Source organism: Anoplopoma fimbria, chromosome 9 (genome assembly GCF_027596085.1).
Source record: "Anoplopoma fimbria isolate UVic2021 breed Golden Eagle Sablefish chromosome 9, Afim_UVic_2022, whole genome shotgun sequence".
NCBI classification, from domain to species: Eukaryota; Metazoa; Chordata; class Actinopteri; order Perciformes; family Anoplopomatidae; genus Anoplopoma; species Anoplopoma fimbria.
The window spans coordinates 11,514,268-11,538,363 of NC_072457.1; the positions used below are offsets into that span (position 1 = coordinate 11,514,268).

Sequence of the window (24,096 nt, forward strand, 5' to 3'; positions counted from 1 at the left end):
TATCTGAAACAAAGAGCTCCTCCTTCCCCTTAAAACCATCATCGACATGTACACAGCATTAATGAGTCCTCCATCGCTGCTAGAAAAAGGCCTTGAGTCCTAACCCGTGTTAATCTTCTTTAGAGTCAAGCATATCCCCAAGAAAAAGCATTCTGCTAATCTCTCTGTCAGTGATAGAGGCATGTCGGGAATGTAGCAAAGCATACCTCAGTGGAGCTGACCCAATAAATCACTCCACTTTGCATCACTTCAGATATGTCTCAGCAGTTATTTTACTGTACTATGAACACCCCAAAGGGCTCTCCACCTCAGATATCACAAAGGTTCCTGCAGTCCTGGGGCCGTGTCCTACTGTCAATTGTCGGTCATGTCTCTTTGTTATCTTTCAGTTTTTCCATCTCTGTGCCCTCTCTCCGTTTTGTCCCTTGTATCCTCTCTTCATATTGTCTGTTTCTTCCTATATGGAGGAGGAGGACCTGGCTGTGTCTTGTGTCTGGCATGTGCTGATGCTCACGGAGCTGCCTCTGTCTCAGAATGTGACTATTTCAATAATCCCTCATTTACATTTTCAAGCTGTTTTTCAGTGCAACGGGCAAGTGGAGACCTGTGTCTCTGCCACACTGACAATGGACAGTGTTGCTATGGTTCTCCGTAATCACAGTAACGAGAATGCCAGTTGTTTACTGTGAAAACCAGGGAGGAAAACAGGGTAGACACTGCTAATTAAAAAAGTGAAGTGTGTGTGTGTGTGTGTGTGTGTGTGTGTGTGTGTGTGTGTGTGTGTGTGTGTGTGTGTGTGTGTGTGTGTGTGTGTGTGTGTGTGTGTGTGTGTGTGTGTGTGAGTGTGAGTGTGAGAGTGAGTGTTGTGGACATTATCTTGTAGAAGAAGGAGACAGTTGTAGGGTTTGGATTTTGGCTGTGAAAATGCACAGAGCTAAGCATGCTGTCTGACAAGGACAGGACAAATCATTTTGACATGGTTTGTTTTGATAAAGGATTAAGAAGCATAAATATCAGTCCAGAGAGAAAGTCAGTCAATTTTTTAATCAGGCCTTAAAAAAGGCTTTAAAAAAACACAGTGGCCTCCATATTCATGTGGTTCACATCAGCAGTAGACAAACACAGTGGCAGGGCAATATGCATCAGACAACGAGACCTGTTTTATGTGTGCAGTTTAATTTCAGTATTCATTTTGACATGATATTACAACTGCATTTCTTGTACAATATCAAGCACAAATGCAAACAGATAATTAGGCCTTATATATTAATTTTTTATCATTTTTAGATATACTGATAAATTTACATCCTAATATGAAACAATACATTTAATAAAAAAACATTTAGCTTATTAGCATAAACAAATTGTGACACTCATAAATGTCTGCTCCTTGTTATCCTTATTCTTGTATTCAATGAAAGTAGCCCTATAAATGTTTCACTATACTGGCCCTCATGTACAACTGCATTCACAAACTGACCCCTATATCTCCAGAAGAATTTATAGTCATGGAACATAACATAAAGCCGGCGGCATTTGGTAGGATTTAACAAGCAGACGGTCAGTCCAAATTCCAGCAGCGCCTATTGAATCAGCCAACATGGCTTTAGTAGAGCAGAAGATACCAGTAATAGAAGGTGGGGTCTGATATACAAACTGGACATCTGCTCCGTCATTCATCCAAATTAATCTATGGTATCTGTTATATGGAGAAGCTCCGCGGCACTCAGAGAATGCAACCTGCATATGTCCACAGAGCTCAACATGGAGCCATTTAAAGTGCTGTCGGCGAAGCTGGAAATTACCCCTCATGTGCTATACAGTGACACAAAATCTATTTGTGATGCTTCTACTGTATCCCAGAAACGGGGTGATATTCATAGTTCAAGTTATTTATATTACTTGAAGCCTGTGTTATCATTCCAGTGTGATGGATTGCTGTGTAGTTACAAGTTGGATTTCCCCTTTCAGGCCTAGTACTCCAAATGGACCCCACAAGAACTGTTCTGGTGATATAAGGAAGAAATACCTGTTGTCTCTGTCAACATCCATAAGTATTTAAACCTTACACACCTCATAAGAAATTACTCAGGGAAAAGCATTGGACCAAAGCCAAGAGTGGACTTAAATGATTTCAGTCCTTCATAACCTGAGTCTTTATTTAATTCTAAAGACTAATTTAAAAACATTAAAATTAAGCTCAATGATATGTGAACTTTCAAATTAAAGGAATTATAACTGATAACTAAAACAGATACTATCAAAGTAGAAGTACTGTTACTTTTCCCAAATATTTCTAAAAGTAAGATGTAAGAAAACCTTTTGGAACCTAGCCTCTTCACTTCACAGGGATGTTCTTCAAGAGTACTGACACTATTTTCTTTATGAAACAACTTAATCTTGAAAATTGCTTTAAGGGGAAAAAAAGAGGTTTGAAGAAAACTGAAAAATCTTCCTCTCTGTATCAAAACAGTAAAACTCCAGGCTATAATCCTGAGCGCAGAGAGAATCCAGACTCCACTTAAATGAGTTATTGAGTGTACTCAAATCGAACAAATACACAAAAAAGATTCTCAATTACAGTAAAGATAGTATTAAGTTACTTTCAACCATAGCTAATGGCTGCATGATCAATGTTCAATAGAGAACAATTTTCATCTAGAATGCATGTTGGCCTTTTTCACAGCATATATTTTGTCTTGTGCACTCATCACTTCAAGTTTGAACCATTTATTAGAGAGGGCAGAGTTATTAACGCCAGACAGACCGTATGGACCACCTAAATGAACGAGGCAGTTGTGAACATGTAGTAAAGAGAACATGTGACAATGGAACGACTTCTGTCCTCACCTGAACTACCGCAACGCTCCATTAATGATGGGTCCCAGTAAGCGCACATGGGAGAAGTTTACCTTCAGGGCTTTCTGCCAGACAGGGTTTATTTGAACCCAAACCACAATCTTTTTCTAAACCCAACCAAGTAGGTTTGTTGCCTAAACCTAAGGAGATTTCTGGCAGAAAGCCTTGAAAGCGACCTCTCCCATGTGCCCAGTGCCTCACCATACACAATACCAGGTCTCTGGATCCAGAACACTGAGGTGGGATACGGACATTCATTTAATAATGTAATTAATTATGCCCTGTGTGTAAAACTGTCTGCTAGGAAAAAAATTAGCAACGAGATATCTAACTCTTCTGGTAATTTTTTTCTACAGGATTAAAATTAAAGCACATTTCTTAAATCTAGCCCCAATGGACTTTAATTAAAAAAAGTAAAGAGGGCTATGTTCCATTCAGTTGTGTTAGTGAGCCAGCATGCACAAAAACAAGGCCCTGTACCTGGGGAAATTAAATGGAATGAGAACATTATTAATATTAATAGTTACCCCTGTGCGTTTAATACTATGACATGTCAACAATATCTGCAATATAGAGCCATCAAACATTTATTGGTTGGTTTTGGATGTTGTGAATGTTACTTTACATTTTTACATTCTTTAAAATAAGTGTTCAGTTGCGTGAACAGTAAGAATAAAACATGTTTACTTCTTTAACTTAGCATGGGCATTTCTAATGAAGGACACATTGACCTGTCATTGCAGGAAGTACTCAGGTGGAACTAATATCATTAATTTTGTCTCTATTCCATTTAAGAGCGCCAGTAAGCAATTTCCTAGGAGGCAACATGCACAACACCAGGGCCCTGGAACTGAAATACCAAAGTGGAATGAGGACTTGATTAATCTTATTAGTTGCACCCTGCTATAGCAAGTCAACATGTCTGCCATTATACAGAACTGAATAGCTATCTAGCTGTATCTTGGCTGGTTTGCTGCAGTTTTAATGTTATGAATGTCACCTATCTTTAGTTACAGTCCTAAAAATATGATTCCAATGGAATCTACAGCAGGAAGAAATTAACATGAATATATTTATTTAATTTTGCCAACATAAACCCTTCACATTGAGGACACTTTGACACGTTGTAGCAGAAAGTACACAGGTGTATCTAATAGCATTAATGGTGTCCTGTTCTATTTAGGAGTATCAGTAAGTCATTCCAGTGAGGCAACATACACAACACCAGGGCTCTGCGACTGAAATATAAAAATGTTGTGCTGGGAGAAGGGTATAATGACTTGAATTTGCATAAGCATTTGACAGGTGTTGAGCTCAGGGCATATTCTTTTCTCCCAGGAGCCCTCCCTGCTCCGAAGTCAGACAGCATTATTTTCTAATACAAATTTCAGGTGCTGTTGTTAGTGAGATTTCTCTACTTTTATGCCTGCATAAAAATACTGGAATAATGTGTGGATGTTGCAGCTACAACCACATGAAGTCGTGGTGAGGCAGAGGGTATAATAACATCTTTTATCACTTGCAGGTAATGGGCAGGTTGACAGTTGACACTGGCTTCCTGTTAAATCATCAAAGAGGGAAGTTACAGGCCTGTCAGAACATGGCACTTCCTCGAAGACACCCCCACCTCTAGCAACACACACACATTAACAGACACACACACACACACAGACAAACAAACCAGCACCTAAATGGATGGGTGAGGTTTGACATTACTGACCTCATCACCTTTGCCCTCTGACTAATTTCACCTCTGTGTAGGAGGGTCTCTCTCTCTCTCTCTCTCTCTCTCTCTCTCTCTCTCTCTCTCTCTCTCTTTCTGTTCTCCAGTCCACTTATGCTGTCTCTCTCTGTCTGCAGACCTCAATGAGTGCGGGCTGAAGCCAAGGCCCTGTAAACACAGGTGCATGAACACATATGGGAGTTACAAGTGCTACTGCCTCAACGGCTACATGCTGATGCCTGACGGGACATGTGGAAGTGAGTCGGTCCCACACACACACACACACACACACACACACACACACACACACACACACACACACACACACACACACACACACACACACACACACACACACACAAGCACATGTCTCTGTTTGTATTGTTGTGATCATTTTCATTCCTGATCTATTTTCTCCCTCATTTTTTTCATAACCTTCTTTTGCTTTGTAGCTTGGAAATGCCACTGTGAAGCCTTTCTTCACTTCACTACAAATGTACTCATCTGAATGCCAGTAAAAGGCAATGGTGATGACATATGCTCTCTATTACAAAATATGCTTTCCCACTGTGAGTACCTCTGACGGCAGCCTCACAATCCTTTGATGGACTGTTTTGATTAAAGCCCCATGTTTATGTGCTTCATTATAGCAACTCCACAGTCTAAAGAACCCCTCTGAAGAACCCTAAGTAGAAAAGTATGAACCCTTTAGACCCTCGAGTGAGTGAACCTTCATTTCTTATTAGTTGCCCTGAGGTATTCCACAGAATGGGAGTTAATGCCTGTACACGTCTTGCTGTAAATTCTGTTTCCCACCTGATAACTATTTTCTCCTCACCTTTCCTCTGGAACATAGCATGACTCCCAGTTGCCCTATTTTAATTAGTTTAGTTTTTCTTTAAATTAATTTTCCCCCCATTTAAAGTCTGAATTGTTCACCACAAGCTATTCCAGGTGTTGTTGTGTGATGAAAGCATGATACTGTTAAACACCATGCCGCTCTTCTTTTCTTGCCTGCCACTGCTTTGATCAATAGATCACTGTAGCATTTAATCAGCCTGGCCTGCCTTAGTCATCAAACCATACTCCAGGGTACCTGCGGCAGCTGAAGTAGCAGCGGCAGCATGAACCTCACTTTTAATTTCCTTTTTAGGGTCTGAAGTTATTGAGAGAAGCTGAAGAAAATCTGTTCCATTATATTATTATTTTGGAAGGTCTTGATCTGCCCTGCAAGGCTCCACAACAGAGGTGCTGCACACACTGCACACGCTTTAATAGGGTTTAGATGGATTAAGATTCTTTAGGTGTAGGAAAGGATGAAGGGAGGATTGTGTGCACACAGAACGACCGCACAGCACAGGAATCTAATAATGGCAGAGTGTGCGCTGTTCTGTTGTCTGCACCTCAGGGTCTACTCGGCTAATATCAGGCATTGGCCTGGCTCTCACATACTGGCTGGAGGATAACGATAAAGTGTGAATGTGGTAGTGAGAAGGAAAGAAAGGGAGTGTTTTTCTCTCCCTTTTGTCACCATCATGTGTTAATATGTTCTGTGTTTCCATTGTGTCCATCAGATGCTCGCACTTGTGGCATGGCCAACTGCCAGTATGGCTGCGAGGTGCTGAAAGGAGAGGTCCGATGTCAGTGTCCGTCGCCGGGGTTACAGCTGGCTCCGGATGGAAGAACCTGTGTGGGTACGTCATAGTCTTAATATATCTCCACAGGCGTGACAACGGAGCCTTATGTTACCACTCTCTCCCATGAGCTACTAATGTAAAGTTTTATTTTTATTTTTTCATGTTCTTCTCAGCCATTAAATTAGCTGAGTGATAATCAAATGAAACTGTTTTGGCAGAGCAAGAAAGAAAACTTGGCAGTGAAAAGACAATTTTGGAACTCAAACAAAACCTTCAGCGAAGCTGAGATTCATCCAAAAATATTTACCAGTACGTCTGTTTTGCTTTGATTAAGGACCCAAGCAATTTAACAAGCCTTGTCAACCAAATGGTGACTTTATTCCACTTACTTCCTCCAGCTTTTACAGCAGAAATGTGATCAGGGAAAGCCCATCCCCTACCCTCCTCTTCCTTCTTTCATTATGTAGAATGGCTTCTCAAATGGGTAACTAACAGATGAAGGGGCAGTTGATGCAGTTAACCTGTGTTAGGTTTAAATACAGGATGTTCCAGACTGGGCTGTTCCTGGTTGGCCGCCCTATAGTCCCACTTAACTGTGGGCTGGCTAATGGGGGATGAGTTACAAAGACAGGACAGACATCAATCATGAAAAATGATGGAGTAGGGGAAGAAAAGGTTGCCTGCAACAGGTGTTACAGCAGTTTAACTGAATGTTTCAATATCCCTCGAGGAGAAGCTTTTTTACGGAGAGTATATAAACATATCTATGGAGGTGATTACGTCTAGTATCTAGAGCCTTAGATGGGAGAGTTAGCCTTGATGCATAGCTGGTTTTACTCATTATTATAGTGTGAAATGAAAAAAGCACTTTTTTGTTGTAGCTTTAAAAGTACCATGGGCCCATATTTATCAAGCTTTTAGGAATTATACTTAAAATTGCTAAAGGATCCAGTTCAGGAGTAAAAAAGTCTATCCAGCATCTTAGTCATACTTACAGCAAAGTGTAGGTACATTTCCATTCTACGTTTATTGGCTCCCTGCTCCATTCACTTTTATTAAAGCATGATGACAAATTCAAGTTTATATCTCTGGTTTCGCTGCAATCTCCAAGAACAGCAAATATGTCCAATCATATCAATTTTATACAAAGCTCCTATTCTTTGCAAGTATCAGTAAAAAAATAAGACATTTTACTTTTATATCTCGCTTTAGCCTGAAATTGGACTTTTAGCAGTTTGACAAATTCATGCCAAGATGTTTAACAAAATAAGTTTGGTTGAATGGATTTAAGATCTGATATGAAATGTAGTCTGTTTTAAATTCCATATAGCCTTTTTGGAAAACCTGCTTTTTGTGCATTAAAATGGATTAGGCCAGAAATCCTTTAAGAAGAACGTCTGATGATCCAATAGAAGGAATTATTGACTTGTTTTGCACTTTGACAGAAAACCGTCTGATTAATGATTAAGTGTATTGATGTTTTTGCCTTGTTGCAGAAGGTACGTATAAGACGGCTTCATATTTCAACGCTGCATCTCATAGAAAATGCTTGATTTATCATACGAATTGTAAAGTAAAGCACAATTGCAGAGCTCAGTGCAGGCTGATGTGTAACAATTAATAAGGGTTTAAATCTGATGCTTAAAGATTTGCAGCTTTGAAAGAAAAGTCTAAGCTGTCTTCAAAACACTGAAAAAAACAAGTCATTTGTAAGCAGTATTACTATACATTTAGAGACAGTGACTGTCTTTTTTTGTGCATGTGTGTGTTGTGTAAAACATGATAACTCACCACTGCTCTCTCAGTTGCTAAATAATTCAACTGTTGGCCATTAAGTGTTTTGCTGATGAGAACCTCAACAGTAGTTGTTAAGGGATAAGGGAGCTCTGCCTACTTACTTCACTTGCTTGTTTTCCCAGCTGGTCCAGGTGTTTCTGTGTAAAGGTCCTTTAACACAGCAGTTCCTGTGGCACCACGGTGCCTAAGCTGCAATATGCAGAAAATAAATTAATGATTTTAAGGCAAATGTGTGAGCCTCTCTGTGTCTAAATATTAATGCCCACATGCCTGCAAAGGTGATCAACAGAGACACTTAGAATAGGTCTTTAAATAATGAAACAAGGTATTGTGCATTGTATTCTGCTCACTGAACAGAATACATAATGTGCTTTGTTCATAAATGAATACTAACCAGGGAAGGTGGAAAAAGTCTCCCGAAATGAATACAGATGTTTGTTTAGTTTTTGATTAAATTGTCTTTTCTAACCTTGAAGTTTTTCATTGCATTATGTAATTATTAATGCAATATATACTGTATTTGGCCAGCTCTAAAAGGATTTATGGTGGGAAATGATGAATACATTATATTTTAAATTTAAATATTTTCTTCTGTGTAATAACCGGCATCTCTTTTTCTCTTGCAGATGTAGATGAGTGTGCAGCAGGGATAGCAGTGTGTCCCCGGTTCAGGAAATGCATAAACACCTTTGGTAGCTACATCTGCAAGTGCCATGAAGGCTTTGACCTGCAATACATCAATGGGAAATACCAATGCATAGGTACGGTCACAAGGTCTCCGCAGTGAGGCTTTTACAGATCAAACTTAGAAGGTCATAAATGTGCTAAGATGTCTTGACTTATAACCAAGTTATTTTTAATGATGCAGGTGCAGGTTTAGACACTGAGGGAGGAAATAGAAAAGATACCACACGCATAGTTCTTATATTAAAAAATGCATATATTTTCATGGCTATAATTCTACTGTAATAATTGCTGCTGTTATTATAAGTAGTCTTATTATATGAATCATTTATGTCATATACATTGAATGTGTTGTATCTAAGAACTGTTATGCTGCTCATTCTGTACACATGACATTTATTGCATTCTGTCCATCCTGGGAGAAGGATCCCTCCTCTGTCGTTCTCCCATAGGTTTCTTCCTTTTTTCTCCCTGTTAAAGGGGTTTTTTAGGGGAGTTTTTCCTGTGCCGATGTGAGGGAAGGACAGAGGATGTCGCATGTGCACAGATTGTAAAGCCCTCTGAGGCAAATTTGTAATTTGTGATTCTGGGCTATACAAAATAAACTGAATTGAATTGAATTGAATATCAAACAACATTCGAAGACCTTGAAGCTCAATCTCCTGGAAACATTTTCAACAAACAACGGCATTCACAGAGGGATCACTGTTATTCACTGAAATGCTTTGTCAACAATACTTGTGACATAAACTTTGAGCCCTCCTTGAAGAAGATGTGAAGCAATTATCCTTGCTGTTATGTCTGCTTTCTTTTTTACACTTGCACCCGTAAGCTGAATGTAATGTTTTTTACTATCTTTCAGATGTGGATGAATGCTCTTTAGGTCAGAGCCACTGCAGCAACTTTGCCTCCTGCTACAACACGCCGGGCTCATACAAGTGCAAATGCAAAGACGGCTACAGGGGGATGGGCCACGATTGCAAAGGTACGAATTGAGAACAAAACCCTAGTCCTCGATGCTCTCTTTTGCAAAGAGAGCATTTTTGTTTTCTTTAAAAAGCTAGGAAAGCAGGAATAGCCTTCTAAACAAAGAGCTGGGACTGAAATTCCTTTCTTTGTAATGGCTGTCAGTCATCACTTAAATCACCCTGCTCCTTATCACATGTGCCCTGAGTGAGCCTTGACTCCTTTTTTTACATCTGGCTATTTGAAAAAGCCAAAGAAAGGAGTTATCATCAAATGTCAAAAATGTCCTTCCTGGTCTCATTTTGCTCACTGACACACAGTTAATTTCTGTGCGTCTGTAGTTTTTACAGCAACTCAGTGGACAAGAAGTAATTTATTCTCAACAGTTATTTAATCATCTAACAGACACATGTAGTGTAACAGTCCATAGAGCAGAGAGGATCCCTCCTGGCGTGGTGCGCTGGAAATATTTCACCCCGTCGTCTGCACAAGGGGGTGTGAGCCACTTGTGCTCTGGGAGTCAAGTTGCAATATCTATCTGTGTATCACATATCAAAGCCGCCTGCAACTTGAGAAGGCAATAACTGAGTTCAAACCTCTTGCCTTTGTCCACTCTCATTCCTCACTCATGAAACCCTTATGAAGCCCCCCCACCCCCCACCACCACCACACCGAACCAACCCCCAAGTCTCAGTCTATGCTCCTGGCTTGAAGAATGTGTTTAGGAACAAAGAAAAAGTAGGTGTTACGTTGATGACATCAGCAGAGCGAGGGTGATCTCCGGGGCAACAGCAGCCTGTTTTAGCGAAGAGATCATTCCACACACAAACACAGAGCAGCTTAAGCATGATGCTGCGTGGCCTCGGGCTATGAACACACAAAGCACTACTAATCAGGGCGAGCGAATGAACGAATAAAAAGCCACAGTCGGAAAGCAATATTGGTTTCACAAAAGTAAAAATTCATTCAACGTGTCTTTGTGGGTGAGTTTATGAAGACAACCAGTCATAATGCATGTTACCATCCATCTTTCTCTCTTTTAACAGTCCTATTGAGAAAAATATGTCCAGAAGTGCCTTTAAAAAAGCCCCAAATTAATAAATGTGAACTTGCTACATGATGATTTTATGGGCCTCTCTTGTGTGAGCTATTGCTTCAGTGAGATTTACGACACCCAATTTGTTTTAGGATGCTAACATTTAGTTAATAGATATCAGGAGAAGTCTCAGTAGATGAAAGAAAGCCCTCCTCTGCACAAGTCAGACTAATCATTGCAGTTAGTCTGCAATTGTACGCCTCATTAACATTTTAGTGCTCGTATTTCAGTCCTCCGTCTGCATTTTCTTATTATTTCAGCCATTCCTAAGGTGGTTATTGACCCTCCGAGACCAGGCAAACTGCCTCCAAATCATCACAACCGCATCCCCGACATGGATCAGAAAAGAACCACCACTACTCTCCGCCCACCAGTGACCCAAAAGAGAATGTTCCCCATAATCCCCAAATCAACAACTGCCACAACGACTGAGACAACCATGACAACGACCAAAGCACCTCTGCCTCCAAAGAGGGTCCCCCCAACTCCACACAAGCCAGCAGTTCCCACCCGGAAGCCCTTTATCCCAACCAGGAAGCCACCAGCACCTACACCCAAGCCATACATACCACCAAGGCCAGCGGACCCCACCAGACCCCCGCTGCTGCCACCACCGGTCACACCTGTAGACAACACCATCCAGAAGGAGGTCACCAAACAGAGAGGGGATGTCCACAGTAAGAATATGCTTTCTCTTTTTTTACAGATTGCATTCATGTCATCTTCTTTAATACACACTCTGAGTTATAGATGAGAAATCAGCATTTTGTGTCTCTTTTTAAAAAAACTGATTGCACATGAAATACAGGCCTCTTTGCAAATGTTGATAATGTAAGCAAACCTTTAAACCTGTTTTAGTTGTTTTTTTTCACTCGGGGGCATTGAATGAAGGACTAGACACAACTTTGACATATTATCACCTCATATTATTCCCCATAAAGTTGATGGTTAGCCTGTTAGCAAACTTTTGCACATTCAGGAGATAGCAAGCGTTATTATAATTTATTGGGAGTTGTGTTGCTGCCAAACTGACAAAAGTATATGCTCTCCTATTAGCTCTTCTTTGGTCTCTATCAGGAGGAAATATCTGTTTCTGCTCAATTCTCCATTAATTTGACCAGCTTGGTGTTAACTTTCTCTGACAGTTATTTCATACTGTGGTAGTATACAGTAGTTGTTTAAAGTTTTTTCATTGAAAACAGCTGCTGTGTCTGAAAATGACAAATGATGAGAGCAATGAGAGTGAACCACAACAGTGAAGAGCTGGAGAAGCAAAGCAATGAGCTGAAAGCCGCTAATACGCTCCGTATAGCCTGGTCGACTGTTTAAGTCATTCATCAGAAGTACCCAATGGTCGTATAAAATATTCATTAGAGAAGCTTAAACAGCTCATAAAACAAGAGAACTTGTTGCATTAGCAGGTTCTAATCTCTGTATTTTGATGTTTGATAGTGAGGTGAACCTCTTGTTTTTGGGTCACAGACATTTATATTAAAAGGCATTTATTCGTTTGACGTCATCAGCTCCATGATAAGTTTCCTCTTACCAACTTGGAGTATATTTGAATATTTCTTCATCTGAATCAAGGAACATTTTGTTTATTTTGACACATGTGACCATCTGGAGAATCTGAAGGGATCTTTACTCCACAGATGATGTGTCTTATCATGTTCATTTTGTATTCAATCACATGGACATGTTCATACAGCAGTTGGCAGTCAGTTCTCATATGTACATATTTGATTTGCTTGCTCACAATATGAAAAGTTAATGCTAAATATTTTAGGAAAAATTGAAGATATTTTGATATCAGATGCAACACAGGGCAATGATAGCTCTGTGTATGAATGCTTTCAAGTAGTTGTCTCGCAGATCTCAATGAAGCTATATCCACACTCATATCACAATATGATGCGTAGATTAAGAAATAATGCCCATTTTGACAGGATGATTAAGTAGTTTCAATAGTTACTGCAGTGTAAAATAATGGTATTTTCCTCTCAAGGTAATTATCTTTTTTGGCTTCAGTTAACAGACAAACTGGTGCTCAGCCAGACTGTTTATCCACATTTAACACCACACTCCATGCCAAGAATGTATCTGTGATACCAATTACATTCAAAATGCATCATCACTCTTTGTTTTAGTTTGATGTTCTTGATCAAAACCAAATTACAGAATTGAATTATGAAAATACTCTAGCAATGAGAGTTGGTTGAGATTGTTTCTTTTTTGAAGGTAGCCACTGCAATCATTTGCTGTTTTCTCCACAAAGTCTCAAATGCATACAGTTATACGTTAACGTGAGGTTTTTTATTGAGATGATCTCCATGGGACTGCCATGGTTCTTGTTGAGATGAAAATATTTAGTTCAGGGCAAAAGTCAGTTTTTTATCCTTTCTTTTTTTGATCTATAAGGCTAGAAAATTTGTTCATACATTTTACAACAATATTTAAAATGTGAGTCTGGTGGAATTCTGTATTTTTTCTGACTGTCAACGGATCCTATGAAAAGACAGAAAGAGCACCAAACGCATATTCATCCACAGTGAAAATTAATTAAAAAAAGAAAAAGAAAATTCACTTCTCTGCGGTTTTAGGACATCAACTTTAAAGCGCTGAGTGCCATAGACAGGATAGGAAAGTTGAGTATTAAGAGATGGGCTAACAAATTGTTGGTTGTGGGATTTTTTGGCACACAACAATGTGTAGTTTCAGTAATTTTTTTATATTATTATGATATACAGCCATACAGAAAAAGCAACAGAAGGGGAGATTTATTGGAATAGTTAGTCCGGATGCACCAACAGTATAAATTGCTCTAAAAATTGTAATTGAACATGGATTGAAGTGTGTTTGGTGTCATGCTTGCTTGTAGGCACAGCAAAAGTCAGTGTTTACTAAAAACCAAAACATCAAGCTCCTTTGACGTAGACATATCGAGTGAGATGCAACAGCAAAGTACAGGATAAGAGGTGAGATACTGTGGTTCCTGCTCACCTTGCCAGATGGCATCACATAATTAGAAAAGGGAAAGAGGAAAGAAGATTACATTAACACCTGTCTGCACTGCTTGAGGGAGACATCAATCTAATAGTTTGCATCACGGCAGAGAAGTTCTACAAATCAGAGCTTCCTGAAGATGGTTTGAATATTATTAGAGAGGGAGGGAGGAGAGACACTGCTGAGTGATTATTCGAATAATTAGATGGCAATAGGAATCATTTGAATGAGAGCCTCATGGCATGAGGAATGCCTCCGCTGTGTCTGAAGTGCAGGTTTGCTGAAGTCAGAGCACATATGGGTGTGCCCTTGTGCCTTTAAGAAATAGTGAACTATTTTGGGAAATACACAAATTTAATTTTCCGCTAGAAGATTTGATGCGAAGATTTGATGCGAAGATTTGATGCGAAGATTGTTACCACTCTTGTTTCTGAAGAGTAGTGTCAATCTCCTCCTGAATAATCATTTCTCCCAAAATGTAAATATGTTTCTTTTTAAGGAGTACATGCTCCAAAGAAATTCTTCAAACCTCTAAGGCTAACAAAACACTATTGCATTAAAAATGCATTTACATTCATTTAAAAAAGACAGTGTTTACCTAAGCTCCATAAAAGTTGGCATTTAGAGATTCAAGGTGAAATACAAACAATACAAACAGTATTATTAATATCATTTAATAAATAAAAACATCAAGTAAACAAGGGGAGAAAAAGTCACAAAAAAGCATACTGTTTGTCTCCAAACCTAAAACAAGTCAGGAATTGGTTACTGCTGAACATTTTGACAGAACATAGGAAGACCATAAGCTGCATTTATTGACCTCCCAAATTACTGGATGAAATGAACCACAAAAAGTAACAAAACTGGCCAGTGGAGCAACATAGTTGTTAAACAAATAAGTTATTTACAGGGTCCTCCAAACACACACACACACACACACACACACACACACACACACACACACACACACACACACACACACAGACACGGTCACGTACACACAGAGACATGGATGCCTGGGATTGCTGGAGAGCCTGGTGTGAGTGTGACCTCCCCGCTGTCAGATTCCTTCGACTCTCAGGCTACATTGCAGTCTGCCAGGTGGTTGTGACCCAGTGTGGGGGTGGATGGGTCCTTTCAGTGCTCAGGCTGTCTAGAGGGGGCACATGCTGGGGAGTCTGGGGGACGGACGTTTCAAGTGCACGTTACAGTTCATTCACAGCACAGGAGCAAGAATATGCCTGGGATGCTGTGAGTGGCTTTAGTGATAGTTTGTCTCATTAAATTCCACTGACTTATCTCATCTGCAAATGCAGTGAATACATACTAAGATAATGTGTATCTGTATTTTAAATTTTTTGGACTCTTTTCTTCATGAAGAGCCAATTTAAAACCAGTCAACACAGTTTTCATTGTAATAGAGTGAAATAGCCAAAAAAGGCTTGCAGCTGTAAAAGTATGAGAAACAATTTTCTATCCTTCACTTGTCAGTCGACCTTTAATAAGACAGCTTGGCTTAAAGTATTTTAGGCAGTGTGACCCGATAGAAGAAGGAGAAAGAGGCTATTTCAGGACTGACTGTGTGCTGTACGTGTGTATGTACTGTAGCTCCAGGTTGTGTAGCAGCAACATTTGCCCAGAAGTCGGCATCATGAACCATTGGCCTTTTTGTTTTTATGATTCACATTTGACTTATGGTGTTTCTGCAGGTTTTCTCAGGTATTATGGTCACGTGCTGTGTTGTTAAATGTGCGTGGTTTCGGAAATGCAGGCACTAAACCATGACATTGATTCATCACTGCAAAATCCTTGTAGAGTAATGAAACAACGGCACACAATAGCCACAAGCAGGGATACCAGTCAGAAAATATAATACCTTTGTTAATCCTTTATCTAAACCTGGGTCTTTCTCTTCTCTCCTCAGTCCCTCGGAACCATGATCATAACACCGTCCTTGGTGTTGACTTTGACATTGAGCTCGGCAACACAGCGGATGAAGCCAAGGACGACCCAGGTAAACACAAAACATTTGACAGAGACAATCAGCAACAGCCCTCAAATGATGACAAACGAGCCACATTTGATTTCACACTGCAATTTGCAATTACACTGACGATCAACTCCTGCAGAAGTTGCTGCCAGGTGAAGACATTAAAGTGACCAGATGTGTTTTGATAGGCCTTTCACCAAGAGGTGACACATGACATCTGGCCATATCTGTTTAAATAATGGCTCACAGCTCAGAACGGCCAGACTTTTCCACTTTTCACATTATGCTTTCTTGATTGCCTGACTGCTTGAATGATTAATTGATCATTTTAAACTACATCAGTGCTCCGCTCATAAGCTCCATAGTACTCAGTGTAGAGTTCCTACAGCAACTATAAAAAAAAACAGCTTTTGTGAAAAGACAGCATTTTATGTTTCACATTTGTACGATGTGATTTATAACTGTCAATGGTATGCAGATTATAATGCCTAATGGTTTAGTTATGTGTTTATATTGGCTCACGGTGCATCATTTTCTATGCAGTGTAAAGTGAGAAGGCGTTTTTATTGGCTCAGGAAATGAACTGAGAAGTGTTTTGCGGAAATCTCACTTGAGGGACAAAATGATGGATGTTATTCTTATCTTCGAACCAATTTGTACAGCAATGCATGGATGATGCCGCAATTGTTTAGCCTGCATTCCTAAAATGTTATTGTCTAGACATCATCACTGGGAAAGAAATCATCAGTCATGACATATTATGCCTGTCTTTTGAAACCATAGTGTATTTTTTTTATGGTGGAGGTAGACAAAGAATAGGTTATATCTATAGAATAACACTCTCTCTCACACACACACACACACACACACACACACACACACACACACACACACACACACACACACACACACACACACACACACACGCACACATACACATACAGACTGATATCAGCAATTCAAGCAACTCCCAAATATTTGTGATTGTTCTTTTTTAGATGAATGCATTTTCATTTGCAATTTATGCAGCTCCTTTTTTCCACTTGATGTGTCCTGAATGATTTCAACATTACAAATAATTTTAACATATTTATTGTATCATCACTCTCATCAGAAGGAGCTTCAACAGTCCTCTTGCTCCTGGTAATGATAGAGTCACACAGCGGGGCTCATGTGAAGCATTGCAGAGAGCAGAATGAAGCCTCTTTGTATGTGCGTTCTCCACTTCTCTGAAAAGTGTGTTTTGTTATCTTCAGAGTCGGGGTATCTGAGCTGCTCCTTTGATGATGGACTTTGTGGATGGATCAGGGACAGAGATGGAGACCTGCATTGGGAGACGACGCCTGATCCGTCAGGTGACTGAAGGGTTATTCTCACTCACACACTGATAGGGAAAATTGCTTATTTTACAGTCAGTAAATGGAAATGAGAATAGCTGCGTTCCTTTACTGACAACGCATACATATGCAAACACACACAGAGTCAGACAATCTAAGCAGCCCAGTTTTGTTCTGCTCAATTACAGGTCAAGATGAAAACTACTTGAGGGAAGTAGTTAGTCTTTTATGCGGATTAGTGCTTTGCTCTACAAAGCGATGCAAATGAGAAGTGGATTACGGGACCGATCAGGAATGATGTGGCTCAAATAAAATGGGAACACAACACCGTTTCATTGGGTTTCAAAAAAGGAGAAAACGTGATGAATTATGTTGAGTGAACTCATTAGACACGGTGTGAAGACTAAACAGTGCAGCGTACTGGCACTGTTTAGACGACACTAACTTCAACTGGCTTCTTCTGCCAACTCGCCTAATCTTGCAGTTACTAGTGTGTTTCCAGACACTCAGACTGAGGTCTCTCAGCCAAGTTGTGTGCCCCCTCATTAGAGAAAATAAAGATTTTTACCCAGACCTTTACGTTCCCTGGAAAATCATTCACAGTTAATCATAATCTAGGCCCCGACAAAAAGTAATTTCATTTAAGAGGCAACATTTCAGTTTTCAATAGCATTAAGTGAATATATTTAATCACAACATTTGAATATACCTTATTTATCGGAATGTGTGTGTCCACCTATATTTTGCTTTTACTACATTTCCAGTTTGTTTTGAAGCATGTAACTATTGACTGTTCATTACTTTAAGTTATTTTGATAGAGAGCCACTGGCTAACACTAGTGGCTGTTTACGATTGGCACAGATTTGGAGGGGCTCATAACATATGCAGAGAGCCTCTGTGGCCTACATATATGTATCATACCCCCTGTGGTTAACACCAGCCCTACACAGATCTGCTAGATAAGCAAAATGCATCAGCATTAATCCGCTATTACCCAGAAGCGCTTTGACTTTTACATTTTTCAAACTATATAGCTCTTTTATTACAAGCTAATGCATGAATTAATAAAAAAGAAATCTATTTGCCACCGGCAAATGGCTGTACTTTGAGGTGACAAAAAATAAGTGGGTCAAATCTTTTTCAGTTCACACTTTCCCTTCCACATATTCTACACTACTGTCAAACTGTCAGTCCTTTGGTAGGAAAATGCCATGCTGCTTGTTTAGGTTTGTTTTTTAGTTGTGCTGACACCCAAATACAATGATTGAATGGATGTATTGTGTTGCTAAATTAAAAACACTGACTTGCATATGCAAGTTTGATATGCTTTTGGAAAAACTCAGTAACTTGTCTTTTCAGACACAATGTCCCACTGACTCAGGACAATTTACAGACATCATTTTCAACAGTTTGCATGAGAACTGTTTTTGAAGTGGAAAGTGAATCCAACTGTTTAATTATTATGTAAATTATCCTACAATAAGTAAATCGGGACACTGTTTCTGGAAAGCCAAGTTATTTTATTTAACGCTGATTAATTAGAAATGCTGCCTTTTTTCTGTTTAATTTAGTGTGGTGCAACCAGAAAGGTGGAGCATACTCACGGCAGGATAGGACATTCCTTAGTGCTACATTTTCTAAGATACAATTCAATGTTGCCCGTTGTTGACATAAAACGTATGTTCTGTGTGTTTTCATTAATTGAATGTCATGTCCGTCATTTACCTCCATAGGTGGACGGTACCTCACTATTCCCGAGGTGGGCAACAAGAGGTCTGGGCGAGGGGCACGGCTGGTCCTCCCACTCACCCCTCCCTGGAACGATGGGAATCTGTGCCTGTCGTTCCGGCACAAGCTGGCAGGCCACCACGTTGGTATGCTGCAAGTGTTTGTTAAGAAGGGAAAGCAGTACAGTCCAGCAGTCTGGGGCCGGACAGGTGGAAATGGCTGGAGGCACACCCAAATCACACTATGGGGTACAGGCCTGGAAAGTGTAAGTATTAATATTTCAAAATTCTCTCATACATTGAGCAAATTTTGAATTATTTCTCAAGACATTTAGGAAGTATGTCAAATGTTCGTATTCCTGTTAATGAAAAATAAACCAGAGCAGCAGTCTGCATTTTGTGAGTGCATCTGCAAAATGTTAGATTGATGTCCGCTTTGGGTAGAAATGCATGCTAGCAGCATTTGGTGGTCGTTCCTCAGTGGTAGTACCTCATTGTGCACTTTGCTGCTGTTCACCAGGTGATCCTGAAGGGGGAGCGTGGGCGAGGCAGGAGCGGCGAGATGGCTGTGGACGACATCACCCTGAGGAAAGGCTCCTGCACAGAGGAGCACAATCTGAGGAGACTCTGACTGACAGAACAGAGAAAGGCAGAGAGAAAATGAGGGAAAATCATCTCAAAGAGAACTGACTCTGTTGTGACATCCCCTCACTCTGCCTGGCCTCTTGCTGATCCCCGCGCCGCCCCTCCCAGCCATTCTGTGAATGATATCCAAAAAGTTGTGCGTATACAGAACAGTTAGTTTCTCTTTTTGACTGTCCATGAATAGAAAAACTGAATTGAAATGTCATGGGTGGATCCCAGCAGCATACCCCGTCTTCTCAGCCACCCTCTCACTCCATAACTTTGTTACCATGAAACCTGCATGAACCAACTTACCATGGAAATGTCCTCCACCTAACACAGCTCTGGCAGCCTTCCAGCAAAACCGCTGAGAGGCCCACGTTCAGTTCAATTCTTCCTAGCGAGAGGATCCTTCCCTCACTCAGCAGTCTGCTTTTGCCTTGCTTTGATCCTTTAGCCACAAGCCATTGCTTTTTATTTGCTGGCATACATTTCTTTGAAGTTTAGAGATAAAAAAAAATGTATGTAAAACAAATGTAATGTCGTAATTTCTTTATAATCCAGATCTGATTTAGACCCAAAGTAAAACATCAACCATGAGTCAGTTTAGCCCTGCCTTAGTTGGTCTTGCAATTGTTATATGGCACAGTTTGGAATGAAAAACACGTTTTTTTTTAATTTTCTTTTTCACACTTTTAAAAAGATCTGTTTGGTAGAAGAGGGTTTAAAATTTAGCACCTTTTCTACCCTGATCTTTTATATAAGCCTCCTAAAGTTGAATCAGTGTATGATTTATGACAATTGCAAATCAACACTTAGTTTCTATTAAACAGTATGTGCTTTGTTATATTAAGTGCAGTTTGTCATAAAGACAAAACCAACACATTTTTTAGGCTTTCAAAAATTGTATTATTGTAAATGTAGTTGTGTGTACATACTCTGATAATCCCATTTGTCTTGTGGTTTATACGTTATGTAAATTCATACATTGATATTAATTGGATTTCAAAGTGGTTGGTATTTCAACTATTACTTAAAGAACATGTATACAGATGGAAACCTCGTGTACTGCAAGGCTGTGTATGTCGTTGTCAATGTGTTATGGTAAAATGCTCTGTCTGTAACTTGCAAAGCACATAGTTGCATATTGTATGCTGTGATAATGAAGGGCATCGGCTGGAATTTTAAGGTTTTCTGTATGCATGGGTGCATCCACCAAATTCAGATTTATCCAGACCAGTATGTAAATAAAATTAATTTTGCCTCTAACCTACCCGGTTCTAATTGCCTAGTTTGACATAAACACCGTCACCCTGTGTTTTCTATGGTAGATGAACACGCAGTATAAGCGCTATGAAGGACTCATTGACGCTCTTCTCAGTGGAGACTGTCTGAGAGGTGACAGTCAGCCTTGGTACCAACTGACATGTAGGGACTATTTTCTGGGTTAAGGTTTTTGGTTTGTATAGCTTTGGAGTGCAATGTCTATGGAACTAGATTTAAGGTGATTAAAACATTTGAGTGCTCTCTTTTGATCGTTAACAGTGGAGATTTCTGAAATGCCATTAAGCCAAGAACATGTAACAAAAAACACATTGCAAAAGTATTTCATCAAAATGGAGTATTATAGTCAAAGTATAGTAGGACATAAAAATACAAGGTTTAGCATGAATAGGTAAATAACGTTAAAATGAAACAAAAGGGATCGATAAAAAAGTTAATCGTGATAAAAAATAGTATCGTAAAGAATAGAATGCCAGAAAGATTTCATAAAAAACAGTTCATTTTAGTATAAAAAAAAAAAATCATAGTATTGTATGTCAAAAAAATGAAGGCAGTAAAAAAAGTCATAGTATAGTAGAAAAAAGTAGTAAAAAAAGTCATAGTATAGTATGATAGTATGTCGAAAAAAAAGTCATAGTATAGTATGTTGAAAAAAGCTGAAAAAAGTCATAGTAAAGTATATTGAAAAAAAGTCATAGTATAGTATGTCGGAAAAAAAATTCATAGTATAGTATGTTGAAAAAAGCTGAAAAAAGTCATAGTAAAGTATATTGAAAAAAAGTCATAGTATAGTATGTCGAAAGAAATTCATAGTATAGTAAAAAAGCTGAAAAAAGTCATAGTAAAGTATATTGAAAAAAAGTCATAGTATAGTATGTCGAAAAAGAAATTCATAGTATAGTATGTGAAAAAAAAGCTGAAAAAAAGTCGTAGTAAAGTATATTGAAAAAAAGTCATAGAATAGTATGTCGAAAGAAATTCATAGTATAGTATGTTGAAAAAAGCTGAAAAAAGTGATAGTAAAGTATATTGAAAAAAAAGTCATAGTATAGTATGTCGAAAAAAGCTGAAAAAAGTCATAGTAAAAGTATATTGAAAAAAAGTCAAGTATATGTGAAAAAAAGTCATAGTATAGTATGTGGAAAAAAAAAAAGTCATAGTAAAGTATATTCAAAAAAAAAAGTCATAGTATAGTATGTCGAAAAAAAAAAATAATGCTGAAAAAAAGTCATAGTATAGTATGTGAAAAAAAAGTCATAGTATAGTATATTCAAAAAAAAAAAAAGTCATAGTAAAGTATATTGAAAAAAAGTCATAGTATAGTATGTGTCATAGTATAGTATGTTGAAAAAAAAAAGTTGAAAAAAGTCATAGTAAAGTATATTGAAAAAAAGTCATAGTATAGTATGTCGAAAGAAATTCATAGTATAGTATGTTGAAAAAAGCTGAAAAAGTCATAGTAAAGTATATTGAAAAAAAGTCATAGTATAGTATGTCATAGTATAGTATGTGAAAAAAAAGTCATAGTATAGTATGTCGGAAAAAAGCTGAAAAAAGTCATAATAAAGTATATTGAAAAAAAAAAAGTCATAGTATAGTATGTCGAAAAAATTCATAGTATAGTATGTTGAAAAAAGTCTGAAAAAAGTGAAAAAGTATAAAGTATATTGAAAAAAGTCATAGAATAGTATGTCGAAAGAAATTCATAGTATAGTATGTTGAAAAAAAAAAAGTCATAGTAAAGTATATTGAAAAAAAGTCATAGTATAGTATGTGAAAAAAAAAAAGTCATTGAAAAAAAGTCATAGTATAGTATGTGGAAAAAAGTCATAGTATAAAGTATATTGTAAAAAAAAGTCATTATAGTATGTCGAAAAAATTCATAGTATAGTATGTTGAAAAAAAAGCTGAAAAAAAAGTCATAGTAAAGTATATTGAAAAAAAGTCATAGTATAGTATGTGGAAAAAAAAGTAAATGTCGGAAAAAAGTCATAGTAAAGTATATTAGTCATAGTATAGTATGTCGAAAGAAATTCATAGTATGTATGTTGAAAAAAGCTGAAAAAAGTCATAGTATATTGAAAAAAAGTCATAGTATAGTATGTCAAAAAAAAAAGTCATAGTATAGTATGTCTGAAAAAAAGTCATAGTATAGTATGTCGAAAAAAAGTCATAGTATAGTATGTCGGAAAAAGCTGAAAAAAGTCATAGTAAAGTATATTGAAAAAAAGTCATAGTATAGTATGTCGAAAAAAAAAGTCATAGTATAGTATGTTGAAAAAAGCTGAAAAAAGTCATAGTAAAGTATATTGAAAAAAGTCATAGTATAGTATGTCGAAAAAAAAGTCATAGTATAGTATGAAAAAAGTATGTGGAAAAAATTCATAGTATAGTATGTTGAAAAAAGCTGAAAAAAGTGAAAAAGTCATAGTAAAGTATATTGAAAAAAAGTCATAAAAAAGTCATAGTATAGTATGTGAAAAAAGCTGAAAAAGTCAAAAAAGTATATTGAAAAAAAGTCATAGTATAGTATGTGGAAAAAAGTCATAGTATAGTATGTTGAAAAAAGTCATAGTATAGTATGTGAAAAAAAAGTCATAGTATAGTATGTATGTTGAAAAAAAAAAATTCATAGTATAGTATGTTGAAAAAGCTGAAAAAAGTCATCGTAAAGTATATTGAAAAAAAGTCATAGTATATTATGTCGAAAGAAATTCATAGTATAGTACGTTGAAAAAAGTGATAGTAAAGTATATTGAAAAAAAGTCATAGTATAGTATGTGGAAAAAAAGTCATAGTATAGTATGTCGGAAAAAACTGAAAAAGTCATAGTAAAGTATATTGAAAAAAAGTCATAGTATAGTATGTCGAAAGAAAGCTGAAAAAAGTCATAGTAAAGTATATTGATAAAAAGTCATAGAATAATATGTCGAAAGAAAGTATAGTATAGTATGTTGAAAAAAGCTGAAAAAGTGATAGTAAAGTATATTAAAAAAAAGTCATAGTATAGTATGTGAAAAAAAAAAGCTGAAAAAGTCATAGTAAAGTATATTGAAAAAAAGTCATAGTATAGTATGTAAAAAAAAAAAAAGTCATAGTATAGTATGTTGAAAAAAAAGTCATAGTATAGTAAAAAAAGTCTTAGTATAGTATGTGGTAAAAAAGTCATAGTATAGCATGTGGAAAAAGCTGAAAATAGTCGTAGTAAAGTATATAGAAAAAAAGTCATAGAATAATATGTCGAAAGAAATTCATAGTATAGTATGTTGAAAAAAGCTGAAAAAGTCAAAGTAAAGTATATTGAAAAAAAGTCATAGTATAGTATGTAAAAAAAAAAAAAAAGTCATAGTATAGTATGTTGAAAAAAG

At 37.7% G+C, this 24,096-nt stretch overlaps 1 protein-coding gene across 1 annotated transcript in view; it reads left to right on the forward strand.

The window, feature by feature from the left end:
• Positions 1-20,729, forward strand: part of npnta (nephronectin a) — a 44,100-nt gene extending 23,371 nt beyond the window's left edge. The window contains exons 4-12 of the mRNA XM_054604532.1: positions 4,720-4,839; positions 6,157-6,276; positions 8,643-8,777; positions 9,563-9,685; positions 11,023-11,439; positions 15,690-15,779; positions 17,012-17,110; positions 18,827-19,086; positions 19,341-20,729. Of these exons, the coding sequence (XP_054460507.1) occupies positions 4,720-4,839; positions 6,157-6,276; positions 8,643-8,777; positions 9,563-9,685; positions 11,023-11,439; positions 15,690-15,779; positions 17,012-17,110; positions 18,827-19,086; positions 19,341-19,451 (1,475 nt within the window). The 3' untranslated portion in view covers positions 19,452-20,729. The remainder of the gene's footprint in view (positions 1-4,719; positions 4,840-6,156; positions 6,277-8,642; positions 8,778-9,562; positions 9,686-11,022; positions 11,440-15,689; positions 15,780-17,011; positions 17,111-18,826; positions 19,087-19,340) is intronic.
• Positions 20,730-24,096: the final 3,367 nt, after the last annotated feature.